This window comes from Marmota monax, unplaced genomic scaffold (genome assembly GCF_021218885.2).
Source record: "Marmota monax isolate L192 unplaced genomic scaffold, Marmota_monax_Labrador192_F-V1.1 WCK01_AAM20220418_F8-fsc00045, whole genome shotgun sequence".
NCBI lineage: Eukaryota > Metazoa > Chordata > Mammalia > Rodentia > Sciuridae > Marmota > Marmota monax.
In genome coordinates, this window is record NW_026692132.1 from 8551733 (window position 1) to 8577136 (window position 25404).

At 34.6% G+C, this 25404-nt stretch overlaps 1 protein-coding gene and 1 long non-coding RNA gene across 4 annotated transcripts in view; one reads left to right on the forward strand and one right to left on the reverse strand.

Annotated features, from left to right (window-relative positions):
- The window catches only part of LOC131425070 (uncharacterized), an 81733-nt gene that overhangs the window by 47373 nt on the left and 8956 nt on the right, over window positions 1-25404 (reverse strand). Inside the window, exon 2 of one of the 3 annotated variants that reach the window (XR_009228925.1) lies at window positions 23967-24007. The exons of the other annotated variants lie outside the window; for them this stretch is intronic. This is a non-coding gene — a long non-coding RNA (uncharacterized LOC131425070). The remainder of the gene's footprint in view (window positions 1-23966; window positions 24008-25404) is intronic. 3 annotated transcript variants of the gene reach the window in all.
- LOC124108470 (caspase-1-like) lies at window positions 23-21080 on the forward strand. The gene is made up of 8 exons (XM_046466916.2): window positions 23-58; window positions 711-977; window positions 3603-3709; window positions 4659-4832; window positions 10732-10966; window positions 12161-12304; window positions 13672-13778; window positions 20579-21080. The coding sequence occupies exons 1-8, from the start codon at window positions 52-54 to the stop codon at window positions 20675-20677; spliced, it is 1140 nt and encodes a 379-aa protein (XP_046322872.2). The 5' UTR covers window positions 23-51; the 3' UTR covers window positions 20678-21080.

The window sequence follows — 25404 nt, forward strand, 5'->3', positions numbered from 1 at the left end:
TTTTTCCCCTTTGATTCCTCCTATTATCCTAAGAAGACAGCTTCAGAGGACATGGCTGGTAAGACTTCTTTTGATCACTCTGGGGCATTAGGAAAGATATTTGATATTGACTCACTTCAACTTTTATTTACTAGAATCTGTATAGTTTGTGTGAACGATTTTTAGTTAGAGGAGAAAAGAAGGAGCCCTCCTTCTCTGAGCTATATTCTGTCAGGCTCTTATAAATGGCCTCGTAGGGAATGAGCTATGGATCTTCCCTGAATGCTCATGTTACAAACATGACTGAAGTTCAGAATCTGCATAGTGCAATCACCAAGGATGAGTCTTTCTAAATAAAAGAAGGGAAAATGACATAAATCTGACCATTATTGACTCCGATTTCATGGATATATTTATATTCATCAAAGAAATACAACAGTTGGAGCTTCTTAGGCCTTTCCTGGCAACTCACTAAGGCAGAACCAGAAGAACCACCAGGTAAGTAGAGCCTTGTTTTTGAGGGTGCTGGGTTAGACTTCTATGAGTGGCTGCCCATGGGTTGAGAAGGAATAGCAGTGATAGTAAATACATTAATTAGACCATCCCTTGGAATATCTGAACCCCAAAGAGGAAATATAGAAAAAAAAAAGAAGAAAGAAGCCTACTTATTGAGGTGGCGGTTGTATTTCTTGAGCTGGCAATTAATTTCAACACTGTTGTGCTTCCAACAGATAAGAGACTAAAGGAGAAAAGGAAAACATTTATTATCTCCGTGTCTGAGGATACGCTTTACACTTTGCTGGATGACCTACTAAGTGAAGAGGTAGTGAACCAAGAGGAGGCTGAAAATGTGAAAAAGAAAAATGCTACAACTAAAGACAAAGCCCGTGATTTGATCGATTCAGTCATTCCAAAAGGGTCCTGTGCCAGCCAAAAACTTATTAACTACATCTGCAAGAGAGATTCCAGCCTTGCTTATAAATTAGGATTTTCTTCAGGTGAGATTCCAAGATTTTATTTAAAAATTCTAAATGACTTAATCCACAAAACTATAGATATTTACAGTGTAGAATTCGATGTTCTGCTCTATTGGTCCATTGTGGGAAGATTAAATCAAGCTAATTGCTGTATATGTCACATTGCAGGCTTGTCCCTTTTTTTGTGGTTAGAATACTTAAAATCCACTCTCTAAATAATTTTCTAAGATACATTATTATTAACTACAGTCACATTCTCAATTCTGTCCTTGTATCTTGGCATCTAATGCATGCTTTCTTTACCTGTCAGATAACAGATGACTCAGCAGCTCTTAACCTAATATATTATTACACTCAGTCTCCCATTCATGCTGGCCTGCTCTTCCTGCTCTCCTTTGCTTTGTTAAAATCAAATTCTCCTAGTCTCTTCTTCACTTGAAGTGTCTTTTTATCTGTGGATAATCCTTTAGTCCTTCAGTAATAATTTTGAAGCCTTTTTTTCTAATCTCTCCAAATGAATAAGAGACAAAAGTTTTTACTTTGGTCCTTGACATTAAGCCTTTATAATTCATGAAGTCTCCTGAGGACACATTAGAACCACATGCCCTTCCCTTATTTGTCATTTATTTGATGACACACATTTTTTCAATCCATTTCTCTTGACAACTTGTCCACCATATTACTTCAGCTATATTACTTCAAGTTTTCCAATAGTGATAGTCCACTTCATCACTTCTGCATAAATCAAGTGCAATTTATCATTCTTTTTCTTGCTTTATTACAATTAGAAATATTAGAAATGTGTCTTACAGTCTTTTCAATGCTCAATCTAAGAGCTGTTTCTTCATGAAAGATGCTCAATACTAATGGCAATTAAAGGGTAATAAGGACCAACATACAGTAATTTATGAAATATTCCAATTGAAACACTGCCCATTTACTAATCTACTAATGTCCCAAGAATAAAACCCACTGTTGTTAATCTAACACACACTTTCCATATCTCCAGCCTCAGCTTCTGATCCTCTTTAAATAAATGCCAATGCTCTGGTACATTATAGATATAGGAGATATTAAGGAAGGGCTTGATTATGAGTTTGGACCCAGAAGAGCTGGAGACATAAAATTATGATATCCATTTGAAATCTTAGGACTGGATGAGATCACTAGAAATAGACAGTAAAAGGAAGCCTGTGGAAAAGCACCAGGATAATTTCAGGAATCGAAGGTAGCATTAGACTCTAGATGAGAATAACTCACCTTCATTGCAGAGGCAATGGCAAACAGGCATATCAGTGCTTTGTGGTTTAATGTGAACCATACATGTGCACACAACACCAAATTCTGATTTCATCGTTTTCTAAGTCCACATTATATTTGTAGTAGCAAGAGAAAAATAATGATGTTAACACTCACATAAAACTTAATATAGTCACACATTGCTTCAAGTACTTCTTGGGTGTTAAATCACTAAATATGCACAAAAATCTAATACGTAAACTGATTTTTTTTGTTCTCACTCAGAAGTGGGAAAATTAGAAACAGGGGATATTAAGTAATCTAAGTTCATATAGCTGTTATGCGGTAGAATCAGGAGTAAAGCCTGCTTCCAAATCCCATCCTGAGGATTGCCAAGCTGATTGTGTTGTGCAAACAGACCTTTCTATCCAATGATGCCAAATCAGAGATCCACAGGGACTCTGTTTCTTGTGACTCTGTGTCAAACTTGCCATTACTTCTAATCATTGCCTTACTTTTGTCTGAGTTCAATCAACCAAACAAACCAAAACCCGCAACATCTGTCCACACTTTTTTCTTTCTTTTGAGGCTCATTTAGGGATAAAATGGCTATTTCCCCAAGAAAGCATCAAAGACTACTCAGGGAGGAAATGAGTATCGATATTCTCCAGCCTGAGCCTGCTTGATGAGACTTTTGATGACTTTCACACACTTTGCCCAGTCGATGGACCTATATTCCGAGTTCTAGATCCTCAGCAAGGACAGCTGGTCACCCACCCCACTGATGCCCTGGCATCTTGGCTGCTCCATAACTTGAAAGGAAAGGATAAACAACTGGACAACCTGTCCTCCATTGTTCAGTAGAGCCAAGCACTCAGCTTTTAAAAATAGCCTTATAAAGAAATCAAGGAGAAATGAGAATCCAATGTTGATAACTACATACAATGAGAGAGACTTGGGAGAGTTATCCATCCAAAACAAAGCACATTCTAGCTGTTCTTAGGGACCAGCTAGACAATCCTTATAAATCTGAATTAGATTCAAAGGAGATTCTTAATGAAGTTTTCAAAACCAAGGCAGATCGATAGAGTCTTATTAGACCTATTGTTTCCTAGTCCTCACCAGAGTCACATGCATATATTGCTGCATCTGGAGTACCTCTCTTAATCAGTTAACTTTTCCCACAAAGGAGCCACAACTCTTGCCTGACCACAATTTACCTAACTTAACAAGATGTTGGACACAACTAGTTTTTACCAGCTAACAGTTTTCCCACAAAGTTTTCTTTTATATTCCAAGATAATTAGTACATTCTGACTATTACTGGGGTGATTTGGGTTCTGGGATGCACCAATAGAACCAGGATACCATATATCACATTTGTCATGTCTTTTAAAATTTGTGCAGAAGCTATTGATGGAAGACCAGAGCCAGTATCTGAAGAATCCAGAGGCTTACTCAAGCTTTGTTCTCATCAAAAATTCCTGGAACTATGCACAAAGGAGGCTGGAAGGGTGAGATGGAAAATTAATGGAATAGGGAATCAAATGAAGTAGAAAGATTCCCTAGATGTAAATATACAGAGGACTTAAGAGTAATAGTATTTCTTTTTTTTTTTTGTACCAGGGAGTTGAACCTAGATTTAACCTAGGGGTACTTAATCACTGAGCAACATCCTAACATCCCCAGCATTAATTTTTTTTTTTTTAATTTTGAGAGAGGATCCCACTAAGTTGATTAGGGCTTTGCTAAATTGCTGAGGCTGGCTTTGAACTTGCAATCCTCCTGCCTCAGCCTCCCAAGCCACTGGGATTACAGGCATGAGCCACCATAGCTGGCTGACAGTGGGTTTTTTTTTTTAAGATATATGAAAGTACCTCAGGGGTCAAAAAATAACTGTATATGAGTATTTTATTATAATATGATCTTGACAGAAGGGATTTTATTCTATCAGGAAAATTAGATGTGCAATAATGAAACAGTAATGTTTTGATGCATGATATATTGATGCTACTTTGTGTTTATATATAGATACTATAAAATAAAATTAAGGATTGTTATGATCAATGTCAACTGAAGAAGGTGGGGAATGATCTAGTATTCAAGAATTTTGATATGGGTCTTTTATATCAGATAAAGTTTGGCTAAATATAAGGAAAGGGACAAGGAAGGACAAAAAGTATTCTAGTCTACTCCACGAGATCATTGAATAAATAGCCCACATCTGTTCTTATTCATTACTCTGGGAGTTTGCTTTTCTTGCTGTAGCTTTCCCTATTCCCCTTATTTTGTCTGATTTCTTTCTAAAACTCTTTCTACCATTAAAGAAGGAGAGAAAGAAATGGTTCCAGCAAAAGTTAGCAGATGAACAAACAGTTATTTCATGTCATTGAGAGTGTTGCCTGAGTATGCTGTGAATATATTGAGAACTTTAATTGCACATAACTTGGCATTATTCTGCAGATCTACCCAATCAAAGAGAAGGCGACCCGCACTCGCCTGGCCCTCATCATCTGTAACACAGAGTTTGACTCTCTCCCAAGGCGCAATGGGTCTGAATATGACATCCAAGGGATGCAGAGGCTGCTTGAAGACCTGGGCTACACTGTTGTTGTAGAAAGAAATCTCACAGCCAGGGTAAGGCCCCCTTCCCTATTTGGTACACATACTTATATACGCCCATGTACCTCTGTTTGAGGGCCATTCATCTCATTTATCTGGGACTTGTTTTGCTTTTTCAACTCTTTCTTTCATTCTTCTTCTTCTTTTTTTTTTCTTGGTCCCAGAGGTGCTTTATCACTGAGTCAGGGCCCCAGCTTTTTTTATTTTTATTTTTTATTTGAGAAAAGTTCTCACAAACTTGTTAAGGTCTGGCTAAATTTCTGAGCCTGGCCTTGAACTTGCACTCCTATTGCCAATTATATTGAAATTATAGGCATGCACTACCTGATCAAGCTGCTATTTTTTCAATTTGAAAATGAAAAAGTCAAAGCTGTCATTGATAGTTGCCAACGTTACCTTGGAGCAGTGAATATAAACACACACTGTGTGTATAAGCATACATATATGCACATGTGTTTGTGTGTATATATTTCAGCGACAGTATTTTCATTTTATTCTTATTTTTATTATTCTTAAACCCCAAACTGATCACTTTACTTAGGAAGCACACACACACTTTCTGCCAGCATGTGTGGAGAACTGGAGAAGTGTTCACACAGAGGCATTGCAGCCAGAGAAGTCATGATCCCCAGCAGAACTGTGGCAGCACTGGGGCATGTAGGCATGTGGAGGAGTAAAATATCTTGACTTTTTACTACTGCTGTTTTCCATTCTCCTCTAGTGTCCTGCCAGTGCCTTTTATTGGGCAAAAACAATATGGAGTTTGTTGACAATAGAAATCAATAGGTATTGTCTGTAGAGACACAAACAAGGAAGATAAGAGCAAAAAATTGATCTGGGGATGAAAATTTTTGAAAGTTAGCATCACAAGGTTGGGACTGTAGCTCAGTAGCATAGTGCTTGCCTACCATGTGCAAGGCACTGCGTTTGATCCTGTCAGCACCTCATAAAAATAAACAAAGGCATTTTGTCCATTTACAACTATAATAATGATAATAATAATAATTTAGCATTATAGGAGAAGGATATCAGGAAAGTTGGAGCAGTAAGAAGCACCGCTGTACCTTGAAAATTATACTGGCAGAAAGCAATGAAGTTACTCTTCGGACTCTGGATTTTATTTGAATACTTTCAATCTTCTAGGGAACAGACTGAATGATAAATTGCAGTTAATATTGGTAGCTACCTATCCCTTATCCCACTCTTCAACCTGAGGCAGGTAGCCATGGGGATGGCAAGTTGCATTTATGGTACAACTTGCTGGAGAAAGAATGGAAAAAAAGACCTTTTCTCCAAATATTGGAGATATGTGTTCCTACTGAGAACTGTGGGCATGTAAGCTGGATGCCATGTTTGAACCCTCACCAAATAAACAGTTTCCAAACATTTCAGTGACTGATAGTCTTTTTTAAACATTTAAAAACAAGAGCATATATGAGGGAATTTAGGAAGCCACCACATATGCCCAGGCTCAAAAAATACCTGAAAAGATCTTAAACTTTCACCTCAGACTGATTTCTGACACAGAGATATATTAAAACAAACAATAAGTAAAAACATCAACTTCAAAGAAAGGGGAAATCCAAAGTAACACCATTGCTCTTGGCCTTGGTATCCACAGGTTTCATATCAACACAATCAACCAATCAAAGTTTGAAAATATTCAATTAAGACGTGCATTGGTACTGAATATGTACCAATTTTTTTCTTTTTCAGTCTATAAGCAATAACTCTTTGCAGAGCATTTATATTATATTAGGTATTATAATCAATCTAGAGATGATTTGAAGTATTTGGGGGTGTGGTGTAGGTTATATTCAAATCCCATGTTATTTTATATAGAAATTTGATGGTAACAATTATATAATACTCAAATATCTAGCTAAAAATATTACAAGCTACAGAAAAATTGGGAAAGAGCAAAATAAATCTAAAGCAGACATCTATGAGGAAGCACAGATTGAAGACTTATTAGATAGAAGCTTTACATAGATCTCTTGAAGATGCTCTGAGAGCTAACAAAAGACATAGGCAAAACCAGATATAAGATATCTAAACAAAATGAGAATATCAATACAGAGACAGAAAGTATAAAATGGAACAAAAAGAAATTCTGGAGTTGAGAAGTACAATAATTGAATGAAAACATAAAACTAATAGGAAAAGTAAATAAAATCTTAGTTCTTTAAAATAAACCACAGAATTGAGGACAAGGAAACAAATAATTAAAATTGGAAATGAAAAAGAGAACATTACTTTCAAACTTACAGAGATTTAAAAGATTATAACTATGAATAACTACTTGCCAACAGATTAGATAACTGAAATGAAATGGGTAGTTTCTTAGAAACACACAGCTTATCATAACTAAATTATGAAAATAAAGAAATTTGAAATAAATCTATACAAGTCAGGAGATTCAATCAGTAATCAAAAACATCACAACAAAGAATACTGGCTTAACCAATGAATTCCACCAAACACTTAAAAAATTAACAGCAATTTTCTCAATATTCCAAGAAATTCAAGATGAGAAAACAATTTATAACCCATCCCATTCTATGAGGCTAGAATTACTCTAATCCTAAAGCTGAATACAAGAATCATAATAAAATAAAATCTCAGAACAATATATTTTGTAAATAAAGAGGATTCTTTACTTTAACCAAGTGGGATTTATCCCAGGAGTGTGGTGGCTTTTCAACATAAGAGAAACAATGGATAATAGATCACATGGACAGGATGACAGGAACAAAAACAACAAATTTGTAATGATTCAAATTAATGGATACAAAGAATTTGACAAAATCCACTGCACAAAGAAAGCTCTCAGAAAACTATGAATAGAGAGAAATTTTCTCAATCTGCTAAATAGTATTCATGAGAAACTCAGATAAAGTTTTTCTCCTAGATCAGTCAGCAGAGTAAGAATGATCACTTTCATCAGTGCATTCAACGTTGTACTTTAGATCAAGCCAGAACTATTAGAAGAAGTAAGAGGCGTAGAGACTGAAAATGAAGAGGGAATGCTATTTATTCACAGATTCTACCACTAGCTTTATAATAGAAGGCTATCAGAACTAATAAAAAAAGTCATCATCATAGGAGTTGCAAAGTACAAGATTAACATAAAAATAGGGTCTTGTGTTTCTATATGCTAGAATGCACATTGAAACGAAAATTAGAAAACCAATTTTATTTGTAACACCTAAAAGCATACAATACTTAGGAATAAATCTAACAAAGGTACTGAGAGACATGTACATCAAAAACTACTAAATATTGTTGAAATACAGAAAATCTAAACAAATAGAAAGATAATCCATGTGTATGCATTGGAAGGGAATACTATTAACATGCTAATGCTGTCATAAGTGATTTACATATACAGTGAAATCTCTATCAAAATTCCAACAGACTTTTTTTTTGAGGGAGGGTGAGAATTTGAAAAGCCAATTCTCAAATTTATAGAGAATTTCAAAGAAGCTCAGATATCCAAAACAACCTTGAAAAAGAGAAAGAAAGCTAAACGCTTTCTGTTTTTTTTTTTTAATTTTTTATTGTTGGTTGTTCAAAACATTACAAATTTCTTGACATATCATAAACGCTTTCTTTTTAAAGTAATTAAAACATATGATACCTATAAAGAAATAAAAGGAGGGGCTGGGGTTGTGGCTCAGCGGTAGAGCGCTCGGCTCGCATGTGCAAGGCCCTGGGTTCAATTCTCAGCACCACATAAAAATAAATAAATAAATAAAGTTGAATACTCTTAAAAAAAAAAGGAAAGAAATAAAAGGAAACACAGAGACAAGATGCCAAGGCAGAAAAATGGCTGCTCATCTAAGCGGCCACCTTTATTTACCCTAATAGGTTACATTGAGTCATTAGTGCCATAACTACATTATTGTTTATTGTATCACAAAGTTTTCTTGTTCTGCAGTTACATTCTACAGTTCAATATGCAATGTTAAGAGCTTTGTGTAGCTCTCAAGAAAGCCCATTATCTGAAGTTACCATTAGGCATTAGGTGAGCAGGTCCTGGAGCACTGGAGCTTGGTGAAACATTATAGTTATAGCACATTCCTTTATTACCAGGAGCTATATACCTGACATTAAGGCTGAGGCTGATAAGACTCTAGCATAGAGCCTCAGGGCATTGCCATAGCAGCTCGGCCTTGCACGTGGATTAGTTATCTTTCTAGTTCCTGGGGAAAACTGCAGAATATTCCAACTGTGGAAGACAGGGTGCCTGTTATCCCTTGGGAATTGGCTCACTAGAGGAACGCTGTCCTATATATTTCCACAGTCAGAACTCTTACAGATACCATCATAAATACAGACATATAGAGCAATGGAATAGAACAGAAAGCCTCATATTTGTGTTTAATTGATTTCAACAAGGGTGCCAAGACTATTCAGTGAGGAAGGGAGAGTCTTTTTCTTCTCAATAAATGATACTGGAAAAACTAGACATTCTCATGCAAAATCAAGTTGGAGTCCTAACATAAATTATATATACTATCATTATTAAGTTTTAATCAATCAGAGATCTAGACTTAAGAGCTTAAATTATAAATCTCAAGGAAGAAAACATTGAATAAATTCTTCATGACATCAAACTTGGAAACAATTTCATGGATATGTCATCAAATGCACAGGCAATAAAAAATAATTGATAAATATAACTGTGTCTCAAAAGATATGAACAAGAGAGTGAAAATGTAAGCTGAAGAATGGTTTGCATATCAGATACCTGTTAAGGGACTAATATCCAGAATATACAAAATAACTCCTAAAACTCAATAACAATCTGATTCAACAAAATAAGTTAAGGACTTGATAGTTATTTCTCCAAAGAATACAAACAAATAACCAGTAAGCATATGCAAAGATGCTCAACATCATCATTCATCTGAAAAATGGAAATCAAAACCACAATGAGTCACCACTTCACACCTACTAGGTTGGCCATGATAAGAGGAGGAGAAGAAAGAGGAAGAGGAAAATAACAGGTATTGGCCGGAATGTGGAAAACTTAGAAACTTGTGTTTTGATGTTTGTCATGTAAAGTGATGTAGTCACTGTGGAAAACACTCTGGGGTGGTTCTTAAAAGATTACACTACTATATGGCCCACTGATTACACTCCTAATTACATTTATATCTAAACATATCAAAAGCAGAGACTCTAGCAAATATACTTTTATGTCGTTATTTATATCATTATATTATTACTTACAAAAGTTTAGTGTGGGAAAAAAAATCAAGTGTCCATCCACAAATGAATAGGTAGGTAAAATGTGGCATAAAGATAAAATAGAATATCATTTGGTCATAAAAAGAAGTGAGATTTTGGTATTTTCTACAACATGAATGGGTCTTAAAACTTTGTGTTTAATGAAAAGGATGGACAAATGTTCTATGTTTTGACTTATGTGATAAACTTAGTATAAGCAAATTCATAGGAAAATAAAAGTGGAATAGAGTTTACTAGGAGATAAGGAGGAGTTAAAATTAATGAATGCAGTTTTTGTTGGGGATGGTGAAAAAGTTTTGGTACAGAAAGTAGTGAGATTTTATCAAACAATATGAATGTATTTGAATTATAAGGTCACAAATTATTAAAATGATAAATAATGGATTATGTACATTTTGCCACAATAAAACATTTGCCAGTATATTATGAAAAAATTAAGGGAAACATATAGAATTAGAGTATTGAAATATTTTCCTGAATTACTACAATAACATTAATAGCAACAAAAAATAATAATGGTTGTCATCCATGTGTATGTTTTATAAATTAAGCTCTGAAATGTGCCAGACACTTGATGTTTATTCTTTCTATTGCTCAAAGCTTTAACGTGGGAAAGTGTAGGTATTGTGTTGTGATGATGAAATGTTTTCTCTCACAGGCCATGAAGAGAGTCCTAAGAGATTTTGCTGCCCGCCTAGAGCACAAGTCCTCAGACAGCACATTCTTGGTGTTCATGTCCCATGGCATCTTTGATGCGATCTGTGGGATCACACATGGTGATGAAACACAAGATGTGTTGCCTTATGATTCCATCTTCCAGATTTTCAACAACCAGAACTGTTCCCATTTGAAGGACAAACCCAAGGTCATCATCATCCAGGCCTGTAGAGGGGGTAAGTTGCAATGGGGCCCAGGGATAAGAGAGGTGTATGTCATGCAGGCTGAGGCTTTATACTATGTGCTTTCTATCTGGTGAAAATGCCATGAACCTTACTTTTTGTGCCATTATATCAAACAGATTTCTTTGGAAAGAGCATTTAGGGGTGGCAGTAGAGAAATGCTATCCAACTTAAAAGTAAATCGTCATTGAACCACAGTTCAGTGGTGATGATAATATGAATTCTAAATTATTTTTTACATAGAATTATTAAAATTGTGGCATGAAGAGGGTTTAAATTAAAAATATGTTATTAAAATTTTACAATTTCTGACTGTGAAGTATTTCACCTGAAAGTGAGGGATCCAAATTAAAGCTGGGGACCTGTGCCTGTAGTCTTAGCTATTAGCAAGCCTGAGGCAGGAGTTCAAGAACAACAGGAGCAACATAGCAAGATCCAGTCTCAAAATAATTAAACAATGCAAAGTGAGTGAAAGAAGCTAGACCTGAAAGATTGCATGCTACATGATTCTATTTTACATGGCATTTGGAAAAAGCCAAAAATATAGGGATAACACAAGGTAATAATTGACAGAAGCTGAAGATGGGAGGGTTATTCTACATCTTGTTACAGAGGTAGCAATATGACTGTACATATGTTAAAATTCACCAAAGTCATGAATTTTACTGTATGTAAATTATACTGTAATAAGATAAATAAAATAAAATTATTATGCCATTTATTTTTCCTATAACTTTTTTTTAACTTTAATGTAATTACATCACTTGGGGAATGGTTTAGAAGGAAGAAGTAGCAATTAGGAAGGAAAGGAAGTGAAAAGACAGGTTTAGAATTTAATGTCTGTTTTTGCACAGAGTAGTTATTTCCTCCCTTACCTTTGTGTTATTGTCACTTTAACTGTCATGAAACTAAAAACAGCTCTCTTTACTCAGGCATAGCCAATGTATGTTTATAGCAGCAATACTGCCTCTGCTCAGTTGGTACCTTCCAGGTCAAGAATGTGATTGCTATTCATTGACATCCTCTATGGCTATGCTAGACCCATAGTGCTTGTGTGTGTGTGTGTGTGTGTGTGTGTGAAATTAATTGAAAAATCTTTATAAAATTCTATCCCATTTATTTAGTTGTCAAAGAACTAACATGTATTCAGCAGTGAGTAAGTAAATAACAGCATATCATTCTCCATAGGAAACACTGGAGAGGTGTGGGTCAGCGATTCTCCAGCAGGCTCGGTGGATAGCTCTTCACGGTTTTCTGAGAACCCGATGCATGATGGTGTCCACAAGGCCCATGTGGAGAAGGACTTTGTTGCTTTCTGCTCTTCAACACCACGTATGCATTTCGTTGGATGTATGTGTTGCATGGATGGGTTAGGATGTGTGAGAAGGAGGCCTGTCTGCCTACATGGCCAGAAAACTTTACTAGGGAATGGGAAAGGAATGGAGATCCCATCCACGTTACTGTAGCATTCTTTTACAGTTTAGTGGCAGTAGGGGCCTCTTCTGCTCTACATCCTTCCAGATGCCAGTCTTCCTTATCCACTTAGTAGGTGATTGGTCAGTAGGCTCACAGCAGTAATGGTTTGATGAGTCTACTGGTATGAATGCACTGCTTTTACCACTGAGGATATTTTTAAATGAAAAAGGGAATGTGACCTCTTTTTCAAAAAATTTAAATTTCTAGTTTAGAAAATCAAAAAACCTAAGTGTTAGATGTCATTAAAAGATCACCAAATAATAAGCAGCACTTGGTGAAATAAAATTGCAAACTAGGAGTTATAAAAAAATGTAGAGAACCAATTTTAAAAATCATCATATTTAAGGCAATTCCATTTGAAAAATAAGGTAGCATATTTCAGAGAAGATAATTGTCAGTGGCCTGGGAAAAACAGGATTTATGAAATGTTCAAGCAAAATCTTATTCTTAATATAAATTATTTATTTATTTTTGGTATGTATATTTATTTACTATTTAGCACATATCTGACAGGTAAGCTTTGTCATTCTTTTTTCATGAATTTCATGAAAATCATATAAATTGCCTGAATAAACACTTGCAGTATTTTCCAGGTATGAATCCAAGTTAGTTTGACTCTGAAGTTCAGGCTATTTGAGGTATACCAATGAAAACAATACACAGCCTATCTAATTTGCAACTTTGGGCAATTCCAGTGTCAGAAACACAGACTTTTGTTCTGAGGAAAGAGCTACTAAAAAATAGAACAGAATAGCCTTAGCAGAAGACATCTCTGTCCATGACTAACATGGAATTTGAACCAACCAGTGTTAACAAGGACAGAGCACCCTCTGTCTCTCATTGGCCAGCTTGTTATCTATGAGTTCAATAACTGCTTGTCACTGAGCAGCTATTTTGCCTTGAGGAAAATTTGAAGATTAAAAAAAAAAAATCTACTAGAAAATGTGACCTATACTACCAATGTAAACATAGCATTTATATTCTGAACCACAGGACCGTGGTTCCAGAGCCCTACTCCTGCACCTGTGATGCTACAAGCCTCAGATGATACCCTTTATGGTTTGATCAGAGCCCATCTTGTTACCCTTTGTGTTTAAAGTCAAACACAGTTATCTGAGTTATTTTCCTCCTTCCTTAAATCTGTTCAAAGTTATTTATAATTGCTTCCTTTTTTGAAAGGATGAAGGCTACAGCTCAAGATTTATCCTTGTCTTTACTCACAGATAATCTTTCTTGGAGGAAAAAAAATGGTTCCATCTTCATCACAGAACTCATAAATAATATTCAAGAACATTCTTGGTATTGTCACCTAACAGAAATATTTATGATGGTAAGATCATATATTACTTCTTACATTCACTTATTGTAGAAGCCAGAACGATTGTGCATGATAACCTAGTTATGTATTTTGATAGGATGTTGTTCAGAGTGCAACACACTTTGCTTTCTAGCTATTTTTAAATTACCTCATTCTGATAGGAAAAAATAAATCTGTATCAAAATTTTTAAAATTTGGGAGATGAGTAAGGATAGGCTGTATTTATTTCTATAAGTGCATCTTTATACAAATATAATCTGTCATATGAAATGATATTTATTTAAATATTCAAATTATGGAATGCCTTTGGTGCAAACCTTCTTTTCTTTTTTTACATTTGTTGAGTTCCCGTTCAATAAGAACTGTGGATTCCTGATGCAGACAATGCAATAAAAATGAGCAGACACAGTCACTACTTTCATAGCTAATATTCTAGTAGAATATAGAGAATTAAAAAGCACATCACTCAAAAATAGGTCCTTCATATTTTTAGAGAAAAGAATAAGAGAGTTTTGTGAAAGGAAGGAATAAGTCCTATGTTAGTCGTGGTTGTCCATAAGCTTGATAGAATAGGATTATTAGTATAGGTGTTGGTGTGGGTATGTTTTCATTGTTTTTGCTTGTTTGTTTTATGGGTTTTTTTTTTTTTTTTTGTACCAGGAATTGAATCCAGGGATACTTAAACACTGAGCCACATCTCCAGTCCTTTTCTCATTTTTTATTTTGAGACAAAGTCTGATTAAGTTGTGAGGGCCTTGCTAAGCTGCTGAGACTGGCTTTGAAGTTGTGATCTTCCTGTCTCAACCTCCTGAGTTATTGAGATTACAAGCAGGCACCACCACACCTGGCTAGTATGTGTTTATGACTGGCCTAAAAACTGTTTTTACTGACCAATGAAAAAGGTATAGGAGGGAATGAGAACAAGCAAACGAAGAATGTGAAATAAGATCTTAAGGGACAGAACACTGGGATTCCAATCTAAAAGGATTGAAAGGAGCAGGTCTGGAGAATTGAAGGAATCTCTAAGGGTTAAGACTCCAAGACATAAACCATGAGGGGAAATTTGATAGTTATAATTTAGAGATCAGAGACTCTTCTAGCTTATTTGGGTTAACACACTCAATTTGTACCATTTCTGAGATACACATAAAAAATAGAAAACTTACATGAAGCAGTAATAGTCAGTGTACTGAACATTAGACAATGAAGGTCCCTATGCCCTGAGAGATGGGAAGCAAACAGGGTGAGTCCTACAATTATCTCATAATTTAATAATCTTGAGAATTTGCAGGGCACAACACTGGGAGGTAGAAGCAATGTAGAATCTGGTGGACTCAAATTTGAGAAGACAGAGCTGAGAGTCCAGGCAGAACAGGTAGTTAGAGTTCAAAGCGCATGATAATAAAGGGCAGGGAGCTACACAGAGAACTGTGGAGAACTGTGGAGATCTTCAGCAGAGAATGATTTGGCATGTGCATAAGGAGACTACTTTAATTAGGGAAAAGAATCACACCAAAAGCTGGGCATAGTGGCACATGACTGTAATCCCAGCAGCTTGGGAGGCTGAGGCAGGTGATTGGAAGTTCAAAGCCAGCCTTAGCATCTTAATGAAGTCCTAAGCAACTTAATGAGACTTTGTTTTTAAATTATATATATATATATATATATATATATATATATATATATATATATATATATATAAAATCTGGGGATGTGGCTCAGTGGTTAAGCTCACTTGTTATAATTATTAAATAAATAAATAAATATCACACTGATGGGTTAGCAGAAAAAGCACTATGATATTTATAAAGAAATAGGAAGAGTGCCAGTCTGGAAAAATCTCAATATATACCTGTTAAGGACTCAGATGTGTTGTTCCTAAATTTTAGAAAATAAAGAGCCTCACAATAAATAATTCTCTGGTCCTACATAATAAATCTTAAAAGCACAATCCAGAAGGATCCAATAAATCTCAACCTACAGTATGTAAAAACAAAGCATAATTATATGAATATGTATATGTGAGTTATATGTGTGTATAAATGCTATTTGACATCCATTTAATAAGATATCAGGCAAGTAAATAATCAGGAAATTAAAACTGAGTATTAAGAGATCAATCAAAGAAAATTTACCCATACTGGCACAGATGTCAGGATTAGCAGAAAAGGAAAATATAACAGTTATTGTAAATATATTCCACATTTTTAATAGCCAAGTAGAATCATGGAAGATATAAAAAGGATTATAGTGATTTTTTTTTTTTTTAATTTTGGTACCCGGTATTAAATTAAGAAGCACTCAACTACTGAGCCACATCCCCAGATCAATTTTTTTGTATTTTATTTAGAGACAGGGTCTCACTGAGTTGCTTAGTGCCTGGCCATTGCTGAAGCTGGCTTTGAACTTCTGATCCTCCTGCCTCAGCCTCCAGAGCTGTTAGGATTACAGTCATGTGTCACTGCACCCAGCCTGAATTAAATTTTGAGGTGTGAAAACTAGGATGTGTAAGATAAAAATATACATATATATTGGATAGAATTAGGAGCATATTAGATATTACAGAAGAAAAATTGATTTGAGTAAATTGTATAAGATAAGGCACAGAGAGCAAAAAAGGTATACAACCACCACCAGAAAATGGCCAAGGCATCAGTGAGTGGTGGTAAAAATTGAAGAGGCTAATACATGTGCAAGTGATGCTCTAAATTTGGAGGAATAAAACTGTTGAATAATGATTTAAAAAAATGTCCAAAGGTTATTAAAGATATAATAAACCCATAGGTTAAAGAAAGACAATAAGGCTGAAATATTAAAATAGTGGAAAAAGACGGCAAGACTTACCTGAGTTCTATTCTTTTAAACTATTGATAAGAAAATCCTAAAAGCAAAGTGAGGAAAGAGGAATGCTTCATGAAGAAAAACAAAGAAAAGAATATAAACAAGCCTAGCACGATGGTGCACACCTATAATCCCAGTGGCTCAGGAAGCTGAGGTAGGAGGATCTTGAGTTCAAAGACAGCCTCAGCAATTTGGTGAGACGCTAAGCAACAGTGAGACCCTGTCTCTGATAAAATACAAAATAAGGTTAGGGATGTAGCTCAGTGATCAAGGACCCTTGAGTTCAACCCATGGTACCCCCCCCCCCAAAAAAAAAAGAATATAAACAAATTCATTGAAAGAATAATGCATGCTAGAAAACAGTTGTGAATAATAAGAACAATGAAGTCATTGTAAACCTAAAACTCTTTATTCAGAAAAATAAAAACAAATCTTTCAAAAATAAAGGTAAAATAAACATTTTTTTCCACCATAAAAAAGATTTCACTCCAAGAAGTGTTAAAGGAAGTCAATCAGGAAGATGTAAGACAATACCAGTTAGAAATGTAGGTCTATAAAAGTGAATACAAGCACTGGAAATAGCAACTATATATATATATATATATATATATATATATATATATACACACACACACATACATAGTTTATGTTAATGTGTATACAAACATGCACATATACTATCTCTTTAAAGAAAATCATCTGGTTAAACATATGCAATAAAAATATAGTATCAGTTCTACAATAGATGTGAAAGTAAAATATATGACACTAGAACAAATTCTGGAAGAAATAGATTTCTAAAGTCAGAATGTCTATGCATTATAGGTAGGTGGCACAGTAACACTTGTGGTAAGATCAGGCTATGTCATCAGAAGTTAAAGTTATGTTAAGATAAAGTTATTTACCATAAGCCCACAATTAATCACTAAAATAAAATCAGAATTATAACTAATAAGTATAAATGAACATTTAAATAGCATAACAATTCAAGAAAATCAGGATAACTAGAAAGAAGGTGAAAGTCATCTGAACATACAGATTAAATATCAGATATTGTCAGATACAATCAAGTAAATGTCAACTGTAACAGATCAACTTTAAATACAATGTGACAACTAGGTTAACAGTACAAGTATAGGAAAAGTGTATCAAACCTACCCTAATCAACAACAAATTGAAATGGATTATTAGATTCAGACAAAATTGATTTCACAGCAGAGAATACTTGAAGAAATAAAATTTTGTAATACCATAAAGATAAAGGGATCTATTCAATAGGAGAACATCAAAATATTAAATGTGTGCATGCCTAATAATAGTTTTAATATGTAAGGAGCAGCAATGGACAGAACTGCCAAAGAAATAGACAAATCTACAATTAGAATCAGAGATTTCATTACCCTTCTCTCAATAATTGATAGAACAAGTGCCCCAGAAGTCAAAGACGGACAAGATGTGAACAAGATAATCAATACAACTTGACCCAATTGGCATAGAGCATTTCAACCAAAGACAGCAGCAGAGACATTCTTCTCAAGGGTACATAAAATATTTACAAAGATAATGGCTATTTTGAGCCAAAAAAAAGTCTCAATAAACTTCAAATGACTATTCATTAAAAATGTGTTCTTTAAATAGAACAGAATAAACTAGTAAGATATCTAGAATATTTTGAAATAAATAAAGTATTTCTAAGTAACACATGGTCAATAGAGAAATTAAAATGTAAATGAAACATATCATCAACTCTGAGATATTACTAAAATATTATTTAGAAGACAATGTGAGCCCTGCATGAAGAAATTAGAATAAAAAGAAATGCCTTAAATCAATGGTCCAAATTCCACCTTAAGAAACTGGAAAAAATCATGCTGGACTCAGTGGTGCATAGTTGTAATCCTAGGGACTCTGGAGGCTGAGGCAGGAGGATCACAAGTCAAAGATCAGCATCAGCAACATAGTGAGAACTTGTCTCAAAATAACATAAAATAAAATAAAATGGCTGGGGATATGGATCAGTGATAGAGCATCCCTGGGAAGAGTCAGTGAAAAGAAAACTAAGCAAAAGAAAAATAAAAGAAAAACAGATAATAATGGAGATTAATAATCCAGAAAACATTTAAAAATAAAGAAGAGATGGTGTTTTCAGTAAATAGCACTAGAGCAAATGAATAGCTATATGCTAAAAATAGACAAGAACTTCTATTCACTCTAGAACCACACATGAGGACCAAATTCACATGTATCCTAAACCTAGATGTTAAACCTATAGTTATAAATCTTCTAGAGGAAAAATGAGAAGAAAAATTTTGTGACTTTAATTTTTGCAAAGTTTTGATTAACCGTAATATGCAAAGCACAGTCTGTTAAAACATGTTAAATTTGACTTTATCAAGATAGACATGATGGTATATGCCCATAATCCCAGTGGCTCGGGTGGCTGAGGCAGTAGGATCTTGAGTTCAAAGCCAGCTTCAGCAATTTAGCAAGATAAGGAGCAACTTGGGGAGAACACCTCTCAGAAGAAAATATAAAATGGCCTGGGGACATGGCTCAGTGGTTGAGTGCCCCTGGGTTCAATCCCTAGTACCCTCCCCCGCAAAAAAAAAAGCAAGATTGTCTGCCCTTTTAAAGACATAGGAGATTAGGAGTGCTAAATTAAAGCTAAAGACAGTGCTAGATTAGGAGAAAATATGACTTTTGTTCATAAAATATAAAGAAATTGGATTCATCATATATATAAATTTTATAATATGTACAGTTTTATTTAAATATAAAAAGAAAATAATTCAAGGAAGAAATATAAAAATACTAAAAAAAAATGCAAAACACTTGAGCCCACATTTCACATAAAGTTCTGATGGCAAATTAGTACATGAAAATATGTTAAATGTTATAAATTATGAGAGAAAGACAATTTAAATTCAACATCTATAAGAATGAATAAAATTTAAAAGACTGAACACACCTAGTGCTAGGGTGTAAGTGAAAAAAACCATAACTCTTAGACACAGCTCATGAGAAGTTAAAATGGCACAATGACTTTGGAAAATATTTTTGAAGGTTCATAAATGGCTAATCACATGACTACCATAAGACGCAATAATTCTTTTTCTATATATTCTACCAGAAATTAAAATATGTTAACACAAATACTTCAACATGAATATTCACAATAGCTAAATTTGCAAGAGCTCAAAACTAAAAACAACCTACCTCTCCATACACTTTGAATGTATAACAATTCTACCTCAATGAGACATTTTTACTTGAAGATTGGAAGTAGAATTAATTGGGTGGGTATATTAGCTTTCCAAGACCACCACAACAAAGAACCCCAGACAGGGTGTCTTAATGAAAGAAATTTATTTCCTAATAGATCTGAAGACTAGAAATCCAAAACCAAAGTGTCAGTAGGTTATATTCCTACAAAAGAATCTCCTTTGCTTGCAAATGGCTGACTTCTCATTGCGTTCTCACATGGCCTTTCCTTTGTGGGTACACATCCCATGTCTCTATGTGTGCCCAAGGTAACTCTCCTCCTAAGAACACTATTTAGATTGGATTTGCACCCACACCAATAGCCTTGTTTTAACTTGATCACACATGTAGAACCTTATCTCTAAATTTAGTCAAATTCTAGGATACTGGAGTTATGGCTTCAACAGGAATTTTGGAGAGACCCAATTAACACCATATCCCAGGAGGAGTATTGGAATTAGTTACAATTTGAAGGTGACTTTTAGTATCTGACTTAGGGCATCAAGTTATGTTTACCAGTGAGGAACTGCTGGTGTAATTAAAGGGTTTTTCTCTTAAAGTTTTTATAACTCTTTGGCCTTCACATCACTGCAAGAATCAATCCCAATCATGATCATGTTGTCTTACGGTGTAATAGGTTTTCTACTTCTCCATAAAGGGCAAAACTCAAAAGTTTTTTTTTTTTATTTTTTATATTTTTTTATTTTTAGGTTCAACGATCATTTGAAATACCAGGTGTTAAAGCTCAGATGCCCACAATTGAAAGACAAACCTTGACTAAACTTTTTTACCTCTTCCCAGGCAATTAAAATCCATAAGTATCTTTATTTTTTAATTGATTTTATTATTTTCTTAAATACACGACAACAGTGGAATGCATTATAATCCTTATTACACATATAGAACACAATTTTTCATATCTCTGTATATAAAGTATGTTCATGTCAATTTATGCCATTATACGTGTACATTTTTTTTGCATTACAATTCCTTTTTTTAAAATGTTTATTTTTTAGCTTTAGGTGGACACAATATCTTTATTTTATTTTTATGTGGTGTTGAGGATCGAACCCAGTGCCTCACACATGCCAGGCAAGCGTGCTACCACTTGATCCATATCCCCAGCCCCAGCATTGCAATTCTTAATACACATATATACCACAATTTTTCATATCTCTGTTTGTATATAAGGTGTGTTGATACTCAATTCAAGTCTTCATACATATACTTTGTGTAAGTATCTTTAAATGATGTTAATAAATTCTGATGTGCTTAGAGTTAAGAGACAGAATGGTGACAGGTTGTGTCCAAATGGGCTATATTTGTATTTTTGTATTTCGTTTAATTCTTTTATTCTTACATTCTTCTAAAATCTATATAAAAAAATAGATAATGTTTTTTCTTTGGCCATGGACAAGCAGGTGATACTGATCCTGTCTTGCAGTGGCAAATAATTAAAAAACTAGGGAAAAAATTGAAACAACTATTTTCAAATACTGAACAATGAGCAGTAGGATTGATTTCATTGAGAGTAGAAAATCACAGAAGATGTAATTACACCTATACCATACATAGTTTTATGTCATGATAAAATTTTAGCATACAATTCAGGGCAAGGTAATTTAAGGAAAATAATGAGAGTTTCACTGAATTGAGAAGACAGAACAGAACTCAGGTATGCTGAGGCAGATATTAATTTCTAAGAGAAATTCATTCTCTTAGAATATCCAGAAATAGAGATATGCAAAGAACTCCAGAGAGCTAAAGAGTGTGCCAACAAGTCTTTGAATATCATTCTGCACACTCATGGGATGACCAAGAACCAAAGAAAAAGAAAAACACTGCTCTGCTAAGATCATCGACTGAATGTTCACACAGCAAGGGAAAATGGTTTATTTCTAATGAGGCCATTAAGAATCAGAATAATCAGCAGAGATCTCACAGAGGTCATGGCTTCACAGAGCAGAAAAAATAGTCCTGGAACAAAAGCTACTCTAAACCTTATCAACACTTAAAAGCAGGACTCTGTAAGAAAAAGCAGAACAGTTGAGCTCTATAAAAACTTTTTCACAAGATGCTGTTCAGGAAATTAAAAGACAAGCCATAGTCTGGAAGAAAATATTCATAATGCTTTCTTTTTGACAAAGATCTTTCATCAATCATCTTTAAGGAACACTTTATAACTCAATAATAACAAAACAAACTATTTAGTAAAACTGGGCAAATAATTTGGACATTTTAACAAAGAAAATACATAAATTGCATGAAGTGATGTTTAGCATCTTTAATGATCAGGAAAATGCGAATTGAAATGACAATAAAATATTAATAAGGTGGTCAAAATCTACATGTAACTCAAATATCTGTCACCATGCTACTGGGTAAGCTAATTATTATGTATCCATAGAGGGCAATGCTTCTCACTAATGAAGGGCATGAACTTTCCCTATACACATCAAAGTAGAAAATCCTCCAAAGTATTTTATTGATCCAAAGAATTCTTATACAAACAGTACATAATACTGTATAACTCCATTAATATTAGTACTAGCAAAACTAACATGGTGACAGTAATCAGATCTGTGGTTTCCTTGAGCGAGTGGCTGGTATAATTGTTCACAATTATGCTTCTTAAGATAATGTAAGTATTCTATGAGCAGACTTCAGTAGTGTGTACATTTAGCAAAACACACTGAACTTTACACCTAAAATAGGTATATATTATTATGTGCCAATTATTCCACAATAAAGTGAATTAAAGATGACAAAGATGAGCAAATTAAAGAGTTTAAATATTGATGGTACACATAAGTTTGAATAGAGATTATTGGGGATGTACCTCAGTGGGTAGAGTGCTTGCCTTGCATGCACAAGGCCCTGGGTTCAATCCCCAGCACCAAAAAAAAAAAAAAAAAAAAAAAGTTTTGAATAGGGATTTAATCAGATGGACTAACCCAACTAAAGTTGTGTTCATGTGTTACTGAAAGGAAAGTGAGGAACCAGGAGACAGGAGAGTGAGAAAGGTGAGACTAGGCAGAGATAAGCACAGGAATTTACTTGTCAGAACTGACAAATAAAGGCCATCTCTCCATAGACAATAGAACCAATATAGGCTTGAGGTTCAAGACTTTTATGGGGGAGGCTCGGAGATTACAGCCAGGTGGGTCCTAATGTGGGCAGTTTGGGGTGGAGTTGGTATGAGGGAGTGGTAAGCCTTTTTCAGAAAGGCCCTTGGGTGGGAAAGTGAAATTTTTCTTAAATTTTTCTTAAGATGGCCATCCAGATGCTAAGCAAGGACCTTACAGTTATCAGTATGAATGACCTTAACTCAAGTGGTAGCTTGCTCACCTAGCATTCACGAGGCACTGGGGGCGCTGGGTTCCATCCTCAATACCACATAAAAATGAAATAATAATAATAATAATAATAATAATAATAATACACCTTAGTATCAACTCTGGTGAAAGCAGTTGTTCAGTGGACTAATGCTCAGGTACTAATAGGTAGCATAAGGTATTTTTAGTCCTTGCTTATGTTGATAGTGCTCTCATGCCATAAGCAATCTCGTGATGCAACTCAGAGGTTATTAAGTTAAACTCTATGCAGAGAATTTTGTATGAGTCATTTTTTCAATTACTTATGGTAGTACATTGAATTTTCTCAAATCAAAACACTTCTAAATATGTATGAGTCAGAAATTTACTTATTTAGGCAAATAGCGCTTATTATATTGAGAAACAGAGATATTTCATTGTACTTAAATGTAAGAACATACTTCAAAGTTTTATTCTGAAATAAACTTCATTTATTACTTCCATTATCACCAAAATTCTTCCTCATCATATGTAGTATACCTGTAACCTTTCTGGACTCATAGAGATATAGTTTGGAATGATGGATTTACCATGATTGTGTTGAAGCTGTTCATTATTTCAGGTATTATTCCTGAGAGATTACTATCATACATTATGTCCTCTTGTTTCTCTTTTTTCTGAAGAAAGTCACAGGAACCACTCCCTACCAATCTAGTAGGATATTTACAATTTTTTTTTTCCCAATAAGATGAAAAACAAATGAACTGGTATGTATTCACATTACCTTTTGTGGCAGTTGTCCATGAAGAAGAGGGTTGGGGTAGCCTGGAGAATAATAGTAAGGAGTAGAAGCTAAATTAATGTAACTGAACAAGCTTCATTTCTGATAATTTCACTGTAGTAACACCCGCTCCTACACACACACACACACACAAAAAAAAAAAATCTTAATTGAACTTCTCCAGGGACCCTCACCATAATTGTTCTTAGACTCTCAACAAGAATTTCTGCAAAAGAATTTTCAGGCGGGGAGTGTTTGCAGAAGGTGAGAAAGATAAGAGAAGCTAACTCAAGGCCTCCCAACCTGGGTCCAGAGTCCTCACAGAGGCTTTTGCATTACAAAGTTCAGTAGTTTGATCCTGGGGAAGGGGGGATGGGGGAAGAACTCTCCCTTTCCCAGGCACTGATTTTCACAGAGAGTGTCCTTGGCCTGAATTAGTTGCCCAGAAGTATAGGAAAAAACCCTACTCTTATGTAGACTTCTACATATTGTGAGCCTTTGGGTATAGAGTTCTAAAACACTGGGTATAGAGTTCTAAAACTTTCTGAACTTGGGGTTCAGAAGGATTAAGTGATTGTAGCAAAAGTATTTCTCCCTCTGGACCTGGCTGTAGCCAATAAACCTGCTTCCTGCTAATTCCTCCATGTCCAGCCTTGTCTGTCCTACTTCACACCATGATTCCTGTGGTCCACAGTTCCTGACTCTGGATTTCCTTTAAGAAGCGATGTCAACATAGAAGTCTCTGCTTTCATTCTTAAAAGTCTGAGGTTCTGTCAATTACTTTCTAGTTTTGGAATTTTGTAGTATCCAAGAGAGAAGTTGCATCATACTCATCTACTGGGTATTTCCAATTGTATCATATTAACAATATTAAATACCTAGAATAGTTCCAGGTGTTAAGGATAAACTCAAGATTATCATTATCCAGGACAGCTTGTGGAATGAAAAGTTGTATGGCATCTTCATGTAGGAAGAAAATAAAAATTATTGGCAAGTTCATCTTTATAGAATATTTTCTAATTACCTGATCTGTGCACCTTGAGTGTATATCACTTGGGACCTGCCCTTTTGTGTTTTATAACCTTTTCTTCCAGTAAATTTTCATGTAGAGAGTGTATTTATTCCTCTTTTTACTGCTATGAAAGTACATATTTCTGAGAGTAGAAACTCTCTGTGGACAGTTAGTCTAAATTCTGCTCCTTATTCCAAAATTTTTTGTGTCTGTAACCCACTGTGATATTTATGAATTATTTATTGCCATGTAATACGTTGTCCCAAATTTTAGTGGCTTCAACACAACAATGAATTGATATCTCACCCTTTCTGTGACAGAAATCTAGGCAATAGGAAATCAATTTGATGATGGTCATGATCTTTTAAATGTGTTGTTTAAGTAAATTTGCAAGTATTATATTAAGGAGATTTTCATCAACATTAATGA